Source organism: Sceloporus occidentalis, unplaced genomic scaffold (assembly GCF_023333645.1).
Source record: "Sceloporus occidentalis isolate IW3139 unplaced genomic scaffold, rSceOcc1.0.p SCAF_1, whole genome shotgun sequence".
Taxonomy (NCBI): Eukaryota; Metazoa; Chordata; class Lepidosauria; order Squamata; family Phrynosomatidae; genus Sceloporus; species Sceloporus occidentalis.
The window spans coordinates 306,245,387-306,263,398 of NW_028316981.1; the positions used below are offsets into that span (position 1 = coordinate 306,245,387).

The 18,012-nt window shown below is 39.9% G+C and overlaps 1 protein-coding gene across 5 annotated transcripts in view; it reads left to right on the forward strand.

Moving 5' to 3' along the window:
• DYM (dymeclin) overlaps positions 1-18,012 on the forward strand; it is a 239,798-nt gene that overhangs the window by 36,532 nt on the left and 185,254 nt on the right. For all 5 annotated transcript variants that reach the window (XM_089497500.1, XM_089497528.1, XM_089497508.1 and 2 more), the window contains 4 exons: positions 5,194-5,246; positions 7,537-7,630; positions 9,103-9,236; positions 17,251-17,323. In XM_089497500.1, the coding sequence (XP_089353626.1) occupies positions 5,194-5,246; positions 7,537-7,630; positions 9,103-9,236; positions 17,251-17,323 (354 nt within the window). The remainder of the gene's footprint in view (positions 1-5,193; positions 5,247-7,536; positions 7,631-9,102; positions 9,237-17,250; positions 17,324-18,012) is intronic.

Consider the following 18,012-nt stretch of genomic DNA (forward strand, 5'->3'; position numbering starts at 1 on the left):
GTTTCCTTTGAAGGTGAGTTGGTTAGCCAGGCATCTCTGAACTAGATGTGCTTTACATCCTAATTCCCTGGAGCAGTTTGCACTTTAGCAAGCACCTCTTGTACATTGTACAAAGCAAGGGATCCTATTGAGAACATTTGGGGACGATATATAATTATCCCATGACTAGGCAGACGGGGAATGTACAAAAACACCATTGCATGAGTACATACTTGTGCTTCAGGACAGCTCTGAAGTGGATTTCTGCTGTGGAGTGTACTCTGACCTTTTTGCAGTGGTTTTGATTGCACAAACTGGGTGGCAATCTGACTGCCCTAATCCTGGGAAGAAATGAATTGCCAGTGCTTCAAAGCACTGGCTTTCCCCCCAGTCTCCACTTGCTCTAAGTGCTGTGTAATGCAGAATGGTTATTAGTGGCAAGTAATGCTGTTTATGTCAAGAAAAGACTCAGTACAATAATTTTCAGTACTGCCAGGGGCAGTTTTACACATTTTCATTAGACAAGTTCACACTGAGGGGAAAATGCATACCACACTGTGTGATCAGGAGAGTTTTGCTGTTTCCACATGTATTTGAAGCTGCAAGGTACTGCAGTTTTCAAGCACCACTGCACTGACTAAAATATACAGGGGATTGTAAAGATGGTTAGTCAGGAGGGGAGGACAGTAGACTGTTCCCCTGGATACAGTAGATTACTTTATCTATTAGGGTATGTAATATTGTATGTGAAGTAGCCTTAATAAATTTTCATCTTGTTCTGCCCAGCTCTGGGAGATTACCTTTTGTTTGTTTAGCCTCCAGCTGCTCCTGTAGCTTGTTTTCTTGTGTTCCCATCAACCAACAGAGACGGGCTTCAGAGCCAGTGGTGCTACCCGAATAAGTGTCTTCAATCTCCAGGCAAACCTGTTCTTCTTTAAGCCCTACAAGCACTGTGTTGCTCTAACTAATCACCACCACATTGTCTGATTTTAGCATTTGATTTTATGCCTTCCTTGCCATATATCTTGTAGGCTTCCACTCCCCTACTGACTCTCTCCCCAATACTGTCCATTGCTCGACTATTGGGCCTTGTGCAGTTTGTATGGGATTTGGAATTTGATATTTGAATGTGGAATTTGATATCCCTTGAGAACATTGGTCTTCCTTTTCAAATGCAGATCTCTGTGAGCAAAAGATCTAAAGTGTGTGGAGTACTTCCAGATGTGATCTTGGGAGCCAGATGACAGCTGAGCTGGTATCTCCAGTGTTGAGTGTAGAACTTTAGAACTCTGCATGGCAGTTTACCCTTACTAAGACTGGAAGCAGCAGTTTAAGTTATGCAAAATGAGCATATGTCTGCAAATTCAGCTTTCTGCAAGATCTTGATTGTTCTTTCAGAACAAAATGAATCCATCCAACTCTTCACCATTCTCTTCTTGACTACAACGTCAGTAGTTCTTGTGGTTGTTAACTGCCCTTGAGTCAGCCCCAACTCATGGCAACCCTGCGGATGAGACATTTCCAAGACTCCCTGTCCTTCACTGCTCTGTTTAAGTCTTGTAGATTTAAGCCCTTGACCTCCCTAATTGAGTCCGGCCATTTGGTGTACTGTCTTCCTCTCTTTCTACTGCCCTCCAGCTTTCCAAGCATTAATGTATTTTTGAGTGAATAGTGCCTTTTCATGATGTTGTAGCCATTGTTAATTTCACCCCTCTCAAATTCCTGCCTATAGTCTGTTGAATCCAAGGGGCTCAAAAAAGTTACAGGGTATAGGAAGGCAAACGGTGGAACAAATAGCATGGTAATGAACACCAGAGCTTTGAGAAATGGGGGATACAATTTGTTGGATTTCTTCTTGGTGATTGTCACATGTCACTTGATGCACTTTCTTCATACACCAAAAAGCCCTGGAGAGAAGAGTGAGCTTTTGCTTTTCTTTGAATGGGAGCGCTACACTGTACCTCTGACCTTAACCCCCTGGTACATTGTTCATTGTGATAATCCCATTTCTTTTTGTATAAAAAGAGAATTATTTATTTAAGCTCATTATTAGCACCTTTCTAAATTTATTACTTTTCCAAGGTAACATACATAGTAAAATACATAGTACTGTAAAATAAGTTTAAAAAAACACTCTGTTTCATCCCTGTGGAGACTTAAAATCCAGGCCACAAAGAACAAATGTAGATGTATTCTACTTTTTCAATTTAACAGCAGTCTGAAAAACAAAACAAAACAAAAACAAAAGTAGCTCAGCTGTCTATACAAACAATTCCAAAATGTGTATTAATGTAATAGTCAATTAAAAGATCACCAAAAAATGTGCAAATTTTTCACATCTTTCCAATGGGATAGATGTTACAAAAACAGCTTTTAGTGAGAAAAAGAGGAAAGGCTGACTTGATAATGAAATCATTACGTCTGTGTGGTCAGAGTGTTACGATGAAAAAGAATAAGACTGGCTTGCAGACATTCAAATTAGGCTTTAATGGGTAATACTCTTTTTCAAGTTATACATGGGACTGTCCCTAAGAGTACTGGGAACAAGAAAGAAGGAAACTATAGTCTATCCTGCCGTGAAGAGGTTCTTCCCTCTTGAAAATATGAGGTGAATGTTTATTGCCTACTGCATTGGTTTTGAAACTATGCTTTTGGAGTTTCTCAGAGGGTTTTCTTGGTGAGACAGCCAATTACACTTTGGAAGCTTCTGTGAAAGAGAAGTTGCCAACATCTGTGCCTTATGGAGAGTGGTTTAGGGAGTTGGGTATGTTTAGCCTGGAGATGAGAAGGCTGAGATATGATAGCCCTGTTTAAATATTTGAAAGGAGATCATATGGAAGACAGAGCAAATTTGTTTTCTGCTGCTCCAGATAATAGGCCTCGGAGCAGTGGATTCAAACTACAGGAAAAGAGATTCCATCTCAGCATTAGAAAGAACTTCTTGACAGTATGAGCTGTTTGACAGTGGTACATGCTGCCTCAGAGAGTGGTGGCATCTCCTTCTTTGAAGGTTTTTAAACAGAGGCCGAATGACCATCTGTCAGGAGTAGTTGGATTGCATGTTTTTGTGTGGCAGTGGGTTGGACATGATGTCCCTTGAGATCTCTTCCAACTCTGCTTCTATGATCTTTTGCTGTAGCAAGTGATCAACAGAGCCACTTGTCCCCAACAGAGTGGGTTGTGTTCTAGGTCTCCCTCCCTCTTATGTAATTCTTATACTCTCGGTTTGAGAGAGGCAGTGGTGAACTTGAACAGACCTAACCAATACCTCACATGAATGAAAAGTGTTCCTTTTAGCATGCCCCAGAATCCTTTGCATGTTTCACATGTTCTGTGGCAGGCCAGTTGAAGTGGAGCGTAGTGTAATGGAAGCCATTAGTCAGCAGTACTATGCAGCTGGAAAAAAGTTTGTTTGCTTTTCACACTTAAGATATACTAGCCTTCTCCATCCTAGTTCCATCTAGACTTTTGAACTACAATGCCCACAACCCCAGACAGTAAGCCAGTGGTGAAGCAAGGCTCATAGTCTGAAATGTCCAGAGGATCCCAATTTGGAGAAAGCTACATAAACTAATTGCTGTGTAGCATAATGCAGTAGAGGAATTATATAAATCATTTTATTTTGAGAAAGAATGAGAGCCAGAGTGTTGTAGTGGTCTAGATTAGACCACTCTGGAGGCTAGGGTTTGAATCCTCCCTTGGCCATGGAAACCCACTGGGTGACCCTGGGCAAGTCACACTCTTTCAAGCTCAGAGGAAGGCAAAGGCAAATGGCCTCTGAACAAATTATGCCAAGAAAACCCTGTGATAGGTTCACCTTAGGGTTGCCAAGGAAATGACTTTAAGGCACTTTAAAAAGAAGAAGGATATGGACAGGTTTGGTATCAAGGATGATAAGAATTAGGGAGAACAAAACATATGAGGAAAGGTTTAAGGAATTGGATATGTCCAGCCAGGTAAAGAGAAGACTGAGTGGTAACATGACCTCACTATTTGCATGGCTCTCATAGAAAAGACAGTGCAGGTTTAAGTTACAGGAGGGTGGATTTCAATTGAATATTAGAGGAAACTTGTTGATGGTATGAACGGTTTGGTCATGGAACCAGTGACCTAGAGAGGTGGTGGTGGGGTCTCTTCTGTGGATATCTTTAGGAAGAAGCTGGACAGCTACCTGCTGGGGATGCTGTAGCTGGAGTTCTGAGGGTTGGCCTCCTATGATTCTATTATTACTTGCCTGTCTTACTGAGGAACTATTGTGTATACATGAGTATAAGTGTACCTCATGTATAAGTCAAGGACAGGTTTGGGGACTAAAGGGTAAAACTTAGGACACGTTACAAAGGATGTAAAGGACGAAACAAGTATAATAGTGCCAAAGAATTTAGAAAACTGTATCAGGCAAAACTATCGGCGCTCACCCTAAAGCCTGGATGGATGAAAGAATAGGGCGGGGTCAGTGCTTCAGGACAGATTATGTTCTTTCTTTCACCAGAGAATGGTTCCTGACCGTAGATAAGTCGACTCAGGTTTTTGGAGTCAATTTTTTTGATTAAAATTTCAGGACTTATATGCGAGTACATATGCGGGTACGCTTATGCTGAAAACCATGCGCTAGAAGAGGCAATGATGCATGGGCCCATGGCGCCCGCACCACAGGCATGAACCCCATTGTTTTCAATAAGGCTCCAGCATACACGGTATTTCGCTTATGTGGTGTGTGTGTGTGTGTGTCCAGAATGGATACCTGGTGTAAGGGAAGGGTGCACTGTACATATAGTAGGTATTTGGCTGGTGTGAGAAGTTGCCTGTTGGTTGCATTTCTTAGTACAGAGGATGCCATAATATTCTGTGGTGGTATTATATTTGGGTTAGTGGTAAAACAGCACCTATTCAATTAATTTTGACTGCAGCTTTTGGGGACATGTTCTAGCAGTTGCAAAGTGGTATTGTGTGGTTTTCATTTTCATTGTGCCGCATTACATTTCAATAAATTGTAATTGTGTGCATGTATGTTTATACTAGAAATTTTATTATCTTTTACCCTAAGCTCTTGGGTGGAGAAAGAATAAAATTACAACTTTATAACAGTGACATACCTCATAATGACAGATACTAGTTGCTTTCCTTAAAAAAAACCTCTTTCATTGTCGTATTCATGATCTATACATGCAGAGTTTTGTGTCTAATCGATTGTTGTTGTTTTTTCGTCCTCAGTGCTGAGTTAAAGCTTTTGGAAGAAGCCGCAGTCTCAGTCTGCAAGTCTTTAGGTAGGATGTTGGCGTTTATTTCCGTGTTCTTCATATTGTCAACTTTCCTAGTAAATTGCACTGCTCTATAAACCTTTGTATTTGTGATGCATTTAATATCTCCCATCTGTGCTCTGTGCTTGGAATTTTAAAAGCTGCTCGTCACTCCCAGGACTTGATGTAGACATATTGTACCCGCATGTGCTGTTTGAACATAAAGTTTTCACAGGTTTTTGCTTTATTTTGTATGCTGTCACAGGAAGTGGCTTGGGCACAGCTATATTAAGTTGTAGTAGAACAGGTTGTTTTTCATCTTTCCTTTTAAAAAATGGTTTCAAGCTTTTATTCAAAAGAGTATATGTGTAGGAGGCAAAAACGGAGATGGAATATTGAAAAGGATCTGAAATCTGTATTAGCTGCCTTTTTCAAGATTATACATTTTGGCAATGTCTAAACCTTATTTGACATGTGCTTTGTGGAATCAGATTAAGGCACACTACCTCTGAAAAACAAGAGGTTTATTTTAGTGTTAATTTTTAATTTTGGCATTTCAGTCATGCATTGTTGCTTCATATGTGTCAGATTGGCTTGCACTGTAAGATCTGTTTAGTTGTTATGTCAAATAACTGTTAAGAGGACTAGTTTTTCATAGAATTTGTTTGATCTTAAAAAGTAGACATAATGGGATCTATGGACTGCCACCACCAATAACAAATTTGCACTGAATTTTCTTCCTACAACCCTTTGAACATAGGTAGTATTGCTTATTTATGTTGTCATAGCATGTGAGTGTGCAGTTCCTTAGCCTTGGTCCACATCATTCTTTTTAACCTACTGACCATCAACATGTCTTTTGATAGTGAATTGCACAAATTGTTAGAGCAGTGTCCCCTGATCGAAATTTTTTTAGTCAATCATGGACGTTTTAATTGATCAAAAGTTTACATGTGACTGAAGGAGATGGACATGCTTTATTTTTAGATGGTTCGTGTTACATTGCAACAAGCATTAGAGGAAGCATTCCTCATTGTGAGATACAGAAAATGGATGCCTCTTTTAAGATAGTGTTTGCCATACATGGTTTTGAAACTCCCATTGGTGACACGGCACATTTGAAGTACAGGAATTCATCATGACAGGCCCCTATAGCATAAGATTATGGATAATGATAATAATTGTCCTAAAAAGTAACTAAATTAAATTTTGATTCAATGTGGGCGCTTTTTTAGTAAACAAGTTTTTAATTAGTTTAATACATTAATTGACTGAAGTTGAAAGTGTAAACAAATATGCTAGGGAGTAAGCCATACTGAATTCAGTAGGACTGACTTCTGATTAACAGTTTATAGGATTATGTTGTAAGCATTCATACCTATTATGCAGCTGTGAAGAAACTTGAATTACATTTTGCTAAAACAGAGAAGACTGAGCTGTAAAGAATACAAACAATAGATAACTGAAGTTTATATCTGGGAATTATACGCATTAAAAGTGAGGTACTTTGAAAAGCATAAAAAAGGCCTTTCAATCAAAATTCCCTTGCTTGCTCTGTCCAAATTTAAGGCAAGGAAAAAGGCATTTGGAATGACCCTGCACTGGTAGAGTGGACAGTTGGCTTCAGTGTTTGGTCAAGGAGAGGAGGCATGCAGTTAAGTTTTTTCTGCCAGAAATACTTTCTTTGGCAAAACAGGCGAGGGATACATACACCCTACCGAGGCTCCTGTACATTTCTAAATCGCTTCCCAATAGGTGAGTGGGCTGGAGAGGGGGACAGAAAAAAGAAAAGTTCCACCATCCAAGTCATATTGTTAGATTTGATTCCGGGCATTTTGAATACTGCATTTTTGAAATGGCAGATTTTGGTTCAAGCTTTGGTAATTTTGCATGGTTTATCACATCATATATGCTAACATTACCTATGTTCCAGTTTGGAAACTCTATTGTTACTGTCATTAATTGGGTTTTCTAAAAGAAGTTCCCTAAAAATCCTGTGTTGATCAATGGAACTTCAAGTCATGGCAAATTTATTCAGTATGCTTCTGCATCAAATGTTGAGAGGTTCTTTCTTTCTTTAAATTTATATACAGCTTTCTCCCAGCACAGGATTTAAGATGGCTATCCTTTTATAAAAGTTATCCTTTTAGCAACTTAACTCTAAGCCCATTTGCTAGAAAATAAATATCACCGTGTTCAGCTGGGCTTGTCCCTTGGTATAAGGGTATATTTTAATGTATGTAGTCTTAATATATGAAACCTAAAATAGTCTTTGTAACATTTGAAATGCTGTGTAATGCTCAATTCTTCTTCCTAGCGGAGAATAATCCTCGGACAGGAAATCTTGCAGCACTGATCAAAGTCTTCCTTTCTAGAACCAAAGAGTTAAAAATCTCAGCAGAATGTCAAAAGTAAGTAGTTCACGTTTGTGAATTTTGTTTAAGTCACATTTGCTGATTTTGAAGTACTGGAAAATGTTACTGGCTACTGGTATGGTTGCCAAGTTAACTCAGCCTAAGATATGTAGCTATGTGCAATGTTCATTTTAAGCATGTCTGATAGATTTCAAGCTGTGCTGGTAAAATCCTGACAGTTGCTTGCATGTACCTTATTTTAGCAAGCTCTGCCTCAGACTTCTTGTAGGTTCAGTACAAAATCAGAGCACCTCCATTTATGATCATGAGCTTTGCCTTCTCCTAATTGCCATCAACAAATCATGCCAGCAAGTTTGTATTTCATTGAGTGGCACCACTAGCTGAAAAAGTCAGATATAAGTCTTGCTTTGTGAAACTAGCCCGTGCTGCTGCCTTCCATTTTTATGGGCACCTGTCTGGCACAGTCCACTGGCAGGTCCCAAGAAGTTGTCCTGCTCCATAAAGTTATGGAATCTTGCATCTCATTTTCACTTAAAAAAACTTTAAAAATAATGGCGACGAGATAATCATGTTGGAAAGCAGTGTCGTCTTAACAGACTTTGTTGCTTGTCCCCAGTTACACAACAAATGTTTGCTTATGTAAGCTGGTAATAATCTCTTGCGTACCTCTTAACACAGAGCAATGCTGTCCCAGTTATTTGCTCAGGGTGGAAAGGGGAGACAATAAAAATGGCGTCCCAGTGCTTCTTTCCAACATTTATAGTCTGTGACTCAAAATTCCTTGGAGCTTAGAAGTGCTTTAAGATAATGATTTAGCAATTATTTTATGTGTGTTTTTTCATTTAGAATGTAGCAATAGCTTCTCATGTTGTGCCACCAGCTGTCTAGTTTACAAAACAAACATTTGTTTTTCAGCTTAAGTGATTATTTTTAGGAGTATTTACAAACCAGCTTGATGAAGATTTGCAGTTAAACCTCTATTTGTTTTAAATCCAGGACATTATCTCTAGAATACACCATATTTGGATAGGATAGAAAATGTAACTGTACATCCTCCCACCCCCACCCCCACCTCACCCAACAGGAAGAGAATTTTGTTTGATTTGCAGAAAAATGCTTTATGTGGCTAGGCTAATTGGCATAGAGACTGTGTTTGAAATGTACTTCATGGGCAGGGGAGAATGAAAGATGCAGAGGTCTCTATTGCATTTGATAGTTTAAATGGGACAGTAGGGGAGTGCAAAGGCTACCTAACCAGTTTTCTGAACTCATGTTCTTTATGGTATAATGGTGTTTTTTGATAATGCTACTCATCATACTTTTTTTTGTAAAGTAAAGATGTAGCTAAATGCTTTCTCTTTTCAATTTTACATGCACTGTTTTAAGCTTAGACTGAGGTTTTTACTCACATAGGTGGCCTTCAGGAGCACTCTTTGGCATGCAGTGGTGTAACTGACTGCAGTGTTTGATTGCTATGTATGTCATTCAAACTTCTGTTTCTCTTCTAGCCACCTCTTTATCTGGCAGGCTCACAATGCACTGTTTATTATTTGCTGCCTGCTCAAAGTGTTGATCTGTCAGATGTCAGAAGAGGAGCTGCAACTTCATTTTACCTATGTGGAAAGAGTGCCAGGCTCTCATGGTAAATATTCAATAATCAATTCCAAGGAGGAAGTGACACCACATGTTTGCTGAAGGCTTCTTTATTACTATAAAATGTTGTCTGCTATTAAATGGCCCAGGATTACACGTGTTTAGTGGACAGCTATGATTTTTTGTTGGGCCAGATAGCAATTAGAAGCTTTTCATTGCTTTGCCTATACCATGATTCCCAACATCCTGCACTCTCATACAGTTGTGTGCTCAGACACACACATCTCACCTCTGATCATTGATTTCTAGCTTTGCTGTACAGACAAGTCTTTTCCTCTTGTTCACTTTGCACCACACATGAGGGTTTTTTTAAAAAATATATGAAATTAGTATTTTTTTTTTATAGCTAGGCTAATATCTTCGTTACTTTAGTCATCTTATGTTTTAAAAGCATATTAGCTGCTAGTGTGTCAGAGCTGTTTCTTGCCATTCAGAATGCTCAGGGATGGGCAGGAAGAAATAAGGAATGCCAAACCCTGTGCACTCCAGTACCATATCATATGGTCCCGAACACAGCTAGTCTTTTCCAATTTGAGGAGCTAAAGAGGGTTGGGCTTGGTTAGTACTCAGATGAGAGAACACCAGGGGAACAACAGAAATCTCCAGGTAAGGCTAGGAAAGAATCCTGCCTGAAAGCCTGGGCAGCTGATGCCATTCTTAATGGCCTGGATGGACCACTGGTCCAACTCAGTGTAAGACAATCCCCTGTGCTCCTAATAACCTTGCTGTGATCTTTCTCACTGTGGTTCCTTGAAGGAATGGGTCCTTGGGTAGTGTTTTCCTACTACAGGTTTTCTGAACATGCCTCTTGCCAAATTCATAGAGACACAGAGAGATACTCAGGTATCAAGAGTGCTGTGAATACAGATGTCCCTTACGAATCTGCCAAAGCATATTAGAGGAGACGATAGACAGGATGAGAGGGTTTAACAGATCTATAGATTTTCAGAAGACAGTAATCTTTAGATAAATAAAGGGTGGTTTGGGGGATGGAGAAAGGATAGAAATGTGAGAGAATTTAAACTGTAGTAGCATTACAGTTCCATGGAAGATCTTAATTACATGGTGGAAGTCCAGCTGCATAAAATACCTGCGCCAGGCTTAGATGTAGAATGTTATATCAAGCAGCTGAAGCTGTGGAATGTATCTGTGTTGATAGGGCAGCTAGGAGGAATGTAGTTCTTGAGGGATTACATAGCAGTCTCTAGCAAAAATGGCAGTATAGTTTAAGCCCTTACAATCCCTTCAGGTAAACGTTTTGGAGTGAACAGCAAACCATGGGGGTCATTTGCCCAGACTTCACAATGTTATTTTTGGCTTGATGCCTCCATAGCTTCCTGTCCCCCCCACCCCCCATCCCCCAGGTAATGTGAAACTTCAGAGCCATTTGCCATTTTAACAAACTGCCTCTCTACCTCAGATCCAATGTGGAGGAGGCTGAATTTTGTACTCAGTGCCACATTCTATTCTTTTTCTGCACTGTTATAAAATGACATCATGTACACAATCCTGGCATGCAGAAAGCCTTTATCAGGAAGGATCTAAAAGCAGTGCTTTTCAGAATTGTTTTGCTTTTTATCATTTTGAGACACATTTCTGACAGAGCCTAGCAAGCTTCCCATAGTAAAAGAACAATTGCCTAGTGTTAGGAAATAGTGTAGGGTGGATCAAAACATCTCCTCCAAATTCTTTTGATCGTTTATGCCCACACTTTCTCTCTTTCCTTTAAACCTGGCAAGGCAGTGGTTGCCCCCAAGAGAGGTTGTGAAATCAGTAAAGGAACTGATGGGGGTTCATGAAATGCAGACTGGACTGAGATGCTTTTGTTAACATTTGAGTTTTTCTCCCTGGTTTCATTTGACTAGAATGATATTGGAACAGCTTCATTTAAAAAAAAAATTATTAGCAGTTTCTGCTGTATTGGTATTTCTACACTGTTTATCCTTTATGTGCCTGATTGCTTTATGATTTTTTTTTTTTTGCTGTTAACTGTCTTGAGTGACATGTTGAGGATAAATGCAGCATCTAAATGATCTAAATAAATGATCCCAGGCTAGAAGATGTGACAAGTGAAAATGACTCACTAAAAATCTGTTTAATGCTTGGGAACCTAATCTTTTTGTGAAGAAATTATGAACAGTTAAATATTGAAATGGTGTAATATCCTCTAGCTATGTTGAGTAATGCCAAGAAGGAAGGCTAAGATAATGCTTTTATTTATCCCAGGAAGATGAAGTGAACTTTTAACATCTATAGAAATATCCATTAAGGACTGAAACAGACAAATAAATTACTTTCCCTGTGTGTAAATTTTCCATGAATTTCTTCTCACATAAAAATGCACTCCCATTATGGCTTTGCTGTTTACCTACAGAGCTAGTACAGTACTACAGTATGTACTTGTACCTCAACTGTCATTTGTGAAATGTGCATTTTATAGAATACTTATTGATGTGAAAACTTTACCCGTAGCTCCATCACATCTGTTTTGGTCCTCACTTTGTATAGTGGCATAAATACCTCCTACTTCCCCAAGTAATGAAAAGTCAAGGTATATTGTTGCAGGATTTAGTTTCCTCTGAATTAGAGATATAGGCGGCCCTCCATATCCATGGATTTTTCATCCATAAAGTCAACCATCCATAGCTTGAAATATTAAAATATATAAATTCCAAAACACATTTTGTCATTTTATATAAGGGACTTGAATATTGATGGATTTTGGTATCCACAGGGGTTTCTGGAACCAAACTCCAGTGGATACCAAGGACCCACTGTACATGGCATGTTTGTAATGTTTATTTGATTTATAATTGTGAGATGAGCTTATATTTACAAAAGAAGAACATATTGCAAAGCAGACAGCAAAGCAGTAGATCACACATCAAATCCTCAGAGAGCAGCTGCTTGGATCCCTGCAACCCCCCTCGCTTCCAGTCCACCTAAGGTCACAGCTCCCTTCCCTTTCTTGCTTACAGTATACTACTACAGTGGTTTCTCTCTACTTTACCCACTAGTTCTGATTGGTGTTACATTCCAAAGGCAGAGGGAAGAGAGGGGGAGCATTAAATCACTTCCAGTCACTAAAGAACATTAATTTTTTTTCTACTTGACAGGAAAAAAACCCGTACAAGATAGTTCATTCCCTGCTAATAAGGATAGCAGAACCTGTAACAGTATTTTTCTTGCAGAAAGTGGTACTTAATTGCCTCGTTTTAATAGACAACATGACATCTTTTTAAAAGAAGGTGCTTGTGTGTGGTCTGTTGGTTTGGAGCAGGCATCCAGAAGCCAGGAAATTGGAGTTCCTCCTTGGTGTGATCTCTGCTTCACTGTGATCTCCTGCCAGCTGATTGTTTCCTGCTTGAGTTCAACCTTCTATAAAATTGGGATAATTTTCTCATTTGGGATGTTGTGAAGCTTGGATAATGATAGCACACAACATTCCCTTTCTGCCAGCACTTTGTTCTACCAAGTCTTGCATTGGAGAGTACTCTCTCTGTTTCTCTGAATGTATGTAAACCTGAAGATGTTTTGGATGTAAATGACTGACATGTCCCCAAATAAACAGCGGAATGAGGGGGATAAAACAATCTTGTTGCTGTTCTACCCAGTAAAGCAGTCAAATGAAAGCAATTACATTTTAAGGCCTTTGCTTAATGATTGCATATGAGCAAAAAACAAACAAACAAACAAAAACACTTCCCATGCTTATTTTTTCAGCTGTGTAGAGTGCTGATAGTGATTTCATAAGGAAATGCTACAACGCAAGAATTGCTAATTGTGTTTCACTTGTGTTTCAGTTGTGCCCATTCAGGACAACTTTTGTCTTTTACCATCTGAGACCCTGGGCTTGCCATTATCCCCAAACTTAAAAGAGGGGCCACATAATTATGTATTATGTGCAGTCTTTCTCTTCTCTTCTTCATTTACCTTCTTTTCCTTTACTCTTGCTACATGGTTTTCCTTATCTTACAGAAACTTAAGTCATAGTGACAACCATAGGAAACTGCTGCTGTGTGTCTTTAGTTGGGGCATGACTCAGTTGTGGGTTGTGACTACCCACTGAAAAACATTTAATGTTGCTGCTTACAGATCCAAGGCCTGCATTTATATTAGTCTGAAATGGCTGTTTTGGGGTCTGAATATGGGCAAGGGAGGTGTGATAGCCATCCCAGCATTTCTGAATGCATTTCTTCTGAATGTATTCCTCAGCTGTTGCCCTCAGTTGTAGCATGGCATTATAAGTACAGGATATTCCATTTTAGAAACCCTTGAAGAAAGAAGCTTCTTTTTACAAAGTTTCTATTCCTGCCCAGCTTCCGTTTTCCTCCTTGTCCTTAGGATCAGCATTGGGAGGATGATGTAGGTGGGATGGAGAAACACATACTTCCTGTGTTGAGTTGCCCAAGCACATCTGTACTAAATACAATAAAGGTTGAGTGGAACAAGAACAGGATTCTGCTGTAGCCGATCTAACTGTAGTAGTCATGTGTATCTGCTTACAACAGGCAAGGTTAACAGTAACTGCCTTTGGAATCCTTTACTGAGAATGTATGAACAGCAAAATGGAGAGAAAGGGGGAGACCAGATAAGCCTCACCAGCTGTCCCCCAACCCCCAGCATATATGTTTGTCGACCAGAATGGAAATTATTAGAAAGGTGGAAGAAAGAAAAAGTAACCCCAGATGCATTTTGAAAGAAGCCTTGAAGGGTCCCTAGAAGACTGTTTTGTTTATTCACGCAAATCCAGTCTGACCTGATTGTTTCATTTCACATGTGCACATCTTTAGTTATGAATAAAAAGTTTGCTAAACATGTTCAGGTTGCTTTTCTTTTTCGTGGCGTAGACACCTGTCCCTGTTTTTTTCCATGGTATTTCTGCTTCTAGTACTAAAGTTTCAATTAATGATTCAATGCCCAGGAACACATCTACTTGGTTAACTGAGGTATCCATACTAGATTACCTAACCTATTATTCTTCCTCGGGAATGATTAAGGATGCTGACTTTTGTGTCCAGTGTTTTGAAGAAAATCCAGCTGTCGGGCCAGTCAGATTCTCTGTGCTGAATAGTCTTTCACCTTTGGCAGAAAATGTCTTAAGCTGGTACTACTACAGCTTGGATCCAAGATCAGAATTTTTCAGTAAAACTCACATTTTTATCTCTGAGGTGCCAATTTTTATTTCTTCTTAGGTTTGTTAAACCTGTTACAGTATGAGACATGCTTTTCTTTTGAGCTTTTTGCTCTAGAAGTTATTTTTATATAAAATAAAACATTGAAAGGAACTTTCATGCAGCTTCAGTGGTTATTTAGAGTGGTGGTTCTCTAGCTGTCTGTCCCAGACTAGTAAAACCATTTCCCTTCAGATATGCTTTAAAATGGTGAGAAATTTAAAAGAAAGCCCCAGTATCAATGTAGCCTACTTTGAATTGCCTCATTGATTCAACTACAAATATTACAATATTTAAGTCTAAAGAACTAACTTATAAATAGTTAATGAAATCTCATGTGAGTCAGGGTCTAGACATTTGGATTGCAGCATTTGGGGATGAGTCCAGGCTGTCTTTAACCAGCTCTGTCTTAGGCAAGTCAGCCTTGATTCCTTATTTTATCTAATGGGAACACTACTCATCTACTTCTTGGGATGCTCATAAGAGACAACATAAAAAGGAATGTTGAGCATTTTGTCAGCTAAGTAATTTTATTCCTCCAAGCTGTCTTGGAGGAAACCGATTATCTAGACCCATTTCAAACTGGCTTCAGGGCGGGATACGGAGTTGAGACTGCTATGGTCGCCTTATTCGATGATCTTCGTCTGGGCATCGACAGGGGAGATGTGACCTTGTTGGTGCTCTTGGACATCTCGGCGGCTTTCGATACCATGGACCATGGTATCCTTCTGGGACGCCTGGGGGAATTGGGTATCGGAGGCACTGCGCTCCAGTGGTTCCGATCCTATCTCTCGGGAAGGTCCCAGATGGTGAGGCTGGGGGATTGCTGCTCCCGTAAAAGGGAGCTAACATCTGGCGTCCCACAGGGCGCCATTTTATCCCCTATGCTGTTTAACATTTACATGAAACTGCTGGGAGAGATCATCCGTAGACATGGGGCTCGGTGTTATCAGTATGCTGATAAGACCCACATCTATCTCTCCATGTCTCCGACTGATACAGTGACTAAGGATGGCATCTCTCCTCTGGATGCCTGCCTGGAGTCAGTAATGGGCTGGATGAGGGAAAACAGACTCAGGCTGAATCCGGAGAAAACAGAGGTACTCGTGATAGGTACCCCAAGTCCAGGCAGAGAAATTTGTCATCCAGTCCTAGACGGGGTTAGTCTCCCCCTAAAGGACAAAGTTCGCAGTTTGGGAGTACTCTTGGACTCATCCCTACAGCTGTCATCCCAGGTGGATGCGATGGCCAAGAGTGCTTGGTACCAGCTTCGGCTGATACGCCAGCTGCGTCCCTGTTTGGACCAAAAGAACCTTGAAACGGTAGTACATGCACTGGTAACCTCTCGGTTAGATTTCTGTAATGCGCTCTACATGGGGCTACCTTTGTACCAGGTCCGGAAGCTTCAGTTAGTGCAAAATGCGGCAGCCAGGCTGGTCGCTGGAACATCTAGGGCAGACCATATAACCACGGTATTAAAATCTCTTCACTGGCTGCCCATTAGCTTCCGGGCCCAATACAAAGTTTCGGTTATTACCTATAAAGCCCTACATGGCTTGGGACCAAGCTACTTGAAGGAGCGCCTTCTCCCACATAATCCGCCCCGCACTCTCAGAACATCAGGGAAATTCTTATTAGAATGTCCGAGAGTGAGGTTGTCAACAACTCACAAGAAGTCATATACCTCGACAGCACCTACTCTCTGGAATAATCTTCCTGATTAAATCCGAGCCTGCTCCACTTTGGATGCCTTTAAAAAGGCTCTGAAGACGCATTTATTCCGACTGGCATATCCGTCTGACTCTTTGTAGTCATTACTCTTGATAGACTTGCACATCATTGACTGAAAAGACTCTTGGCTGTGTGTTTTTACGTATATTGAGATTTGTGGATTTTATATTTTTAATCTATATGTACCTATATTCTTGTTGTACACCGCTTTGATCATTGGAAAAGCGGTATATAAATAAAGTTTTATTATTATTATTTTATTATTATTTCTGCCTTAAATATTTTTTGCCTAATTACTTCCATTGACTGAGATCTAATTTCTATGAGACATGATTTTACCTTACCTTCCAAAAAAGCTACAGCTAAATTTTGCCATGCTTATGATTTGCCCATGGTAGTAGTGGTACAAATCGGAAATCCGAATTTTTCAATTTGGGTAAATTGAGTCCCTGGAAGCCAAGATGATCAAACTGAGGGTGTCTTACTTCGGATGCATCTTTAGAAGGCACAGCTTATTAGAAAAGACAATAATGCTAGGTGGAGGGAAGTAGAAAGAGGGGAAGACCACACACTAGATTGATAGGGTCTTTAATGGGTAAGAATTTACAGGACCTAAGCAGAGCAGTGGAGGATAGTGAGTATTATAGATGTCTCATCCACAGTGTTGCCATGAGTCGGGGTTTGATTTGAAGGCAGTTGACAACAACAAAATCCCTCTCCTGCCTAAAATGTAAATACAGTCAGCCCTCCATATCCACGGATTCAAGCAGCCACGGTTTGAAAATATTTTAAAAACATATAAATTCCAAAAAGCAAACTTTGATTTTGTCATTTTATACATGGGGCATCATCTTATTGTGATACTGTATTTAATGGGACTTGGGCATCCATGGATTTTGGTATCGACGGGTGTGTGTGTGTGTGTCCTGGAACTAAACCTCAGCAGATCCCAAGGGCCTACTGTAACAGATTTGGAGGAGTGGGCAAAACTTCGTAAATGGGAAGCTGGGGCGGGGGGAATATTCCCTGTAAAAGAGAGAAAGCACAGTTGTTAATATTAAAGCTTCCAGCCACAGTGATTATCTTGTTTTCTTTTAGGAGAAGAATGCGAAGACCTTATGGAAGAGCTACTGTGCTGCCTCATTCAACTAATTGTTGAGATCCCTCTTTTGTAAGTAGATTTCTATATCACAGATGGCTGGTTTTCTGTTTCTGTTGATTTGTGAAGACATGCAGTCCTCATTTTTACAGAAACCCCTAGTAATAAAAAAGACTGCATTTTGCCAGTTTCTTAATGGTCAAGACAAACTACGCAGAACAAGATATGTTAGATGCAGAACATATCTAACAGATATGCCTATTGGACCAACAGGTGTTTAAGCATTGTGGGATGGTGGTCATCTTGAAAGAAAGTGAGTGAGATGGTGGTTTTTATGATTTAATGGGATCCAGCTGCCGCTGCTGCTGCTATTATTATTATTATTATTATTATTATTATTATTATTATTATTATGCTTTATTTATATAGCGCTGTAGATTTACTGTTAAGCAAACATGCCAGGCAAGCAGGTCCAATCATAGAGCATGGTGGCTAGAGCATCATTCCAAAGCTCAATACATTCTAGCTTCCACACTTTGAGCTTCTGAGGTTGTCTGCTTGCAAGTATCTTGTTCTCTTTGTGGCAGTTTTCAGTAGCACATGAAGCTCAGAGCATGTAAAATAGATTGACTGGCATCCATGAGCTGCCATTTGCCACCACCATTTGCACCAGAAAGCAAACATCATTTCTTTAAAATAATGATATCTATATAGAAGTGTGTCATGCAGAAATTTATGTAGGTGTGTCTATCATATCAGCC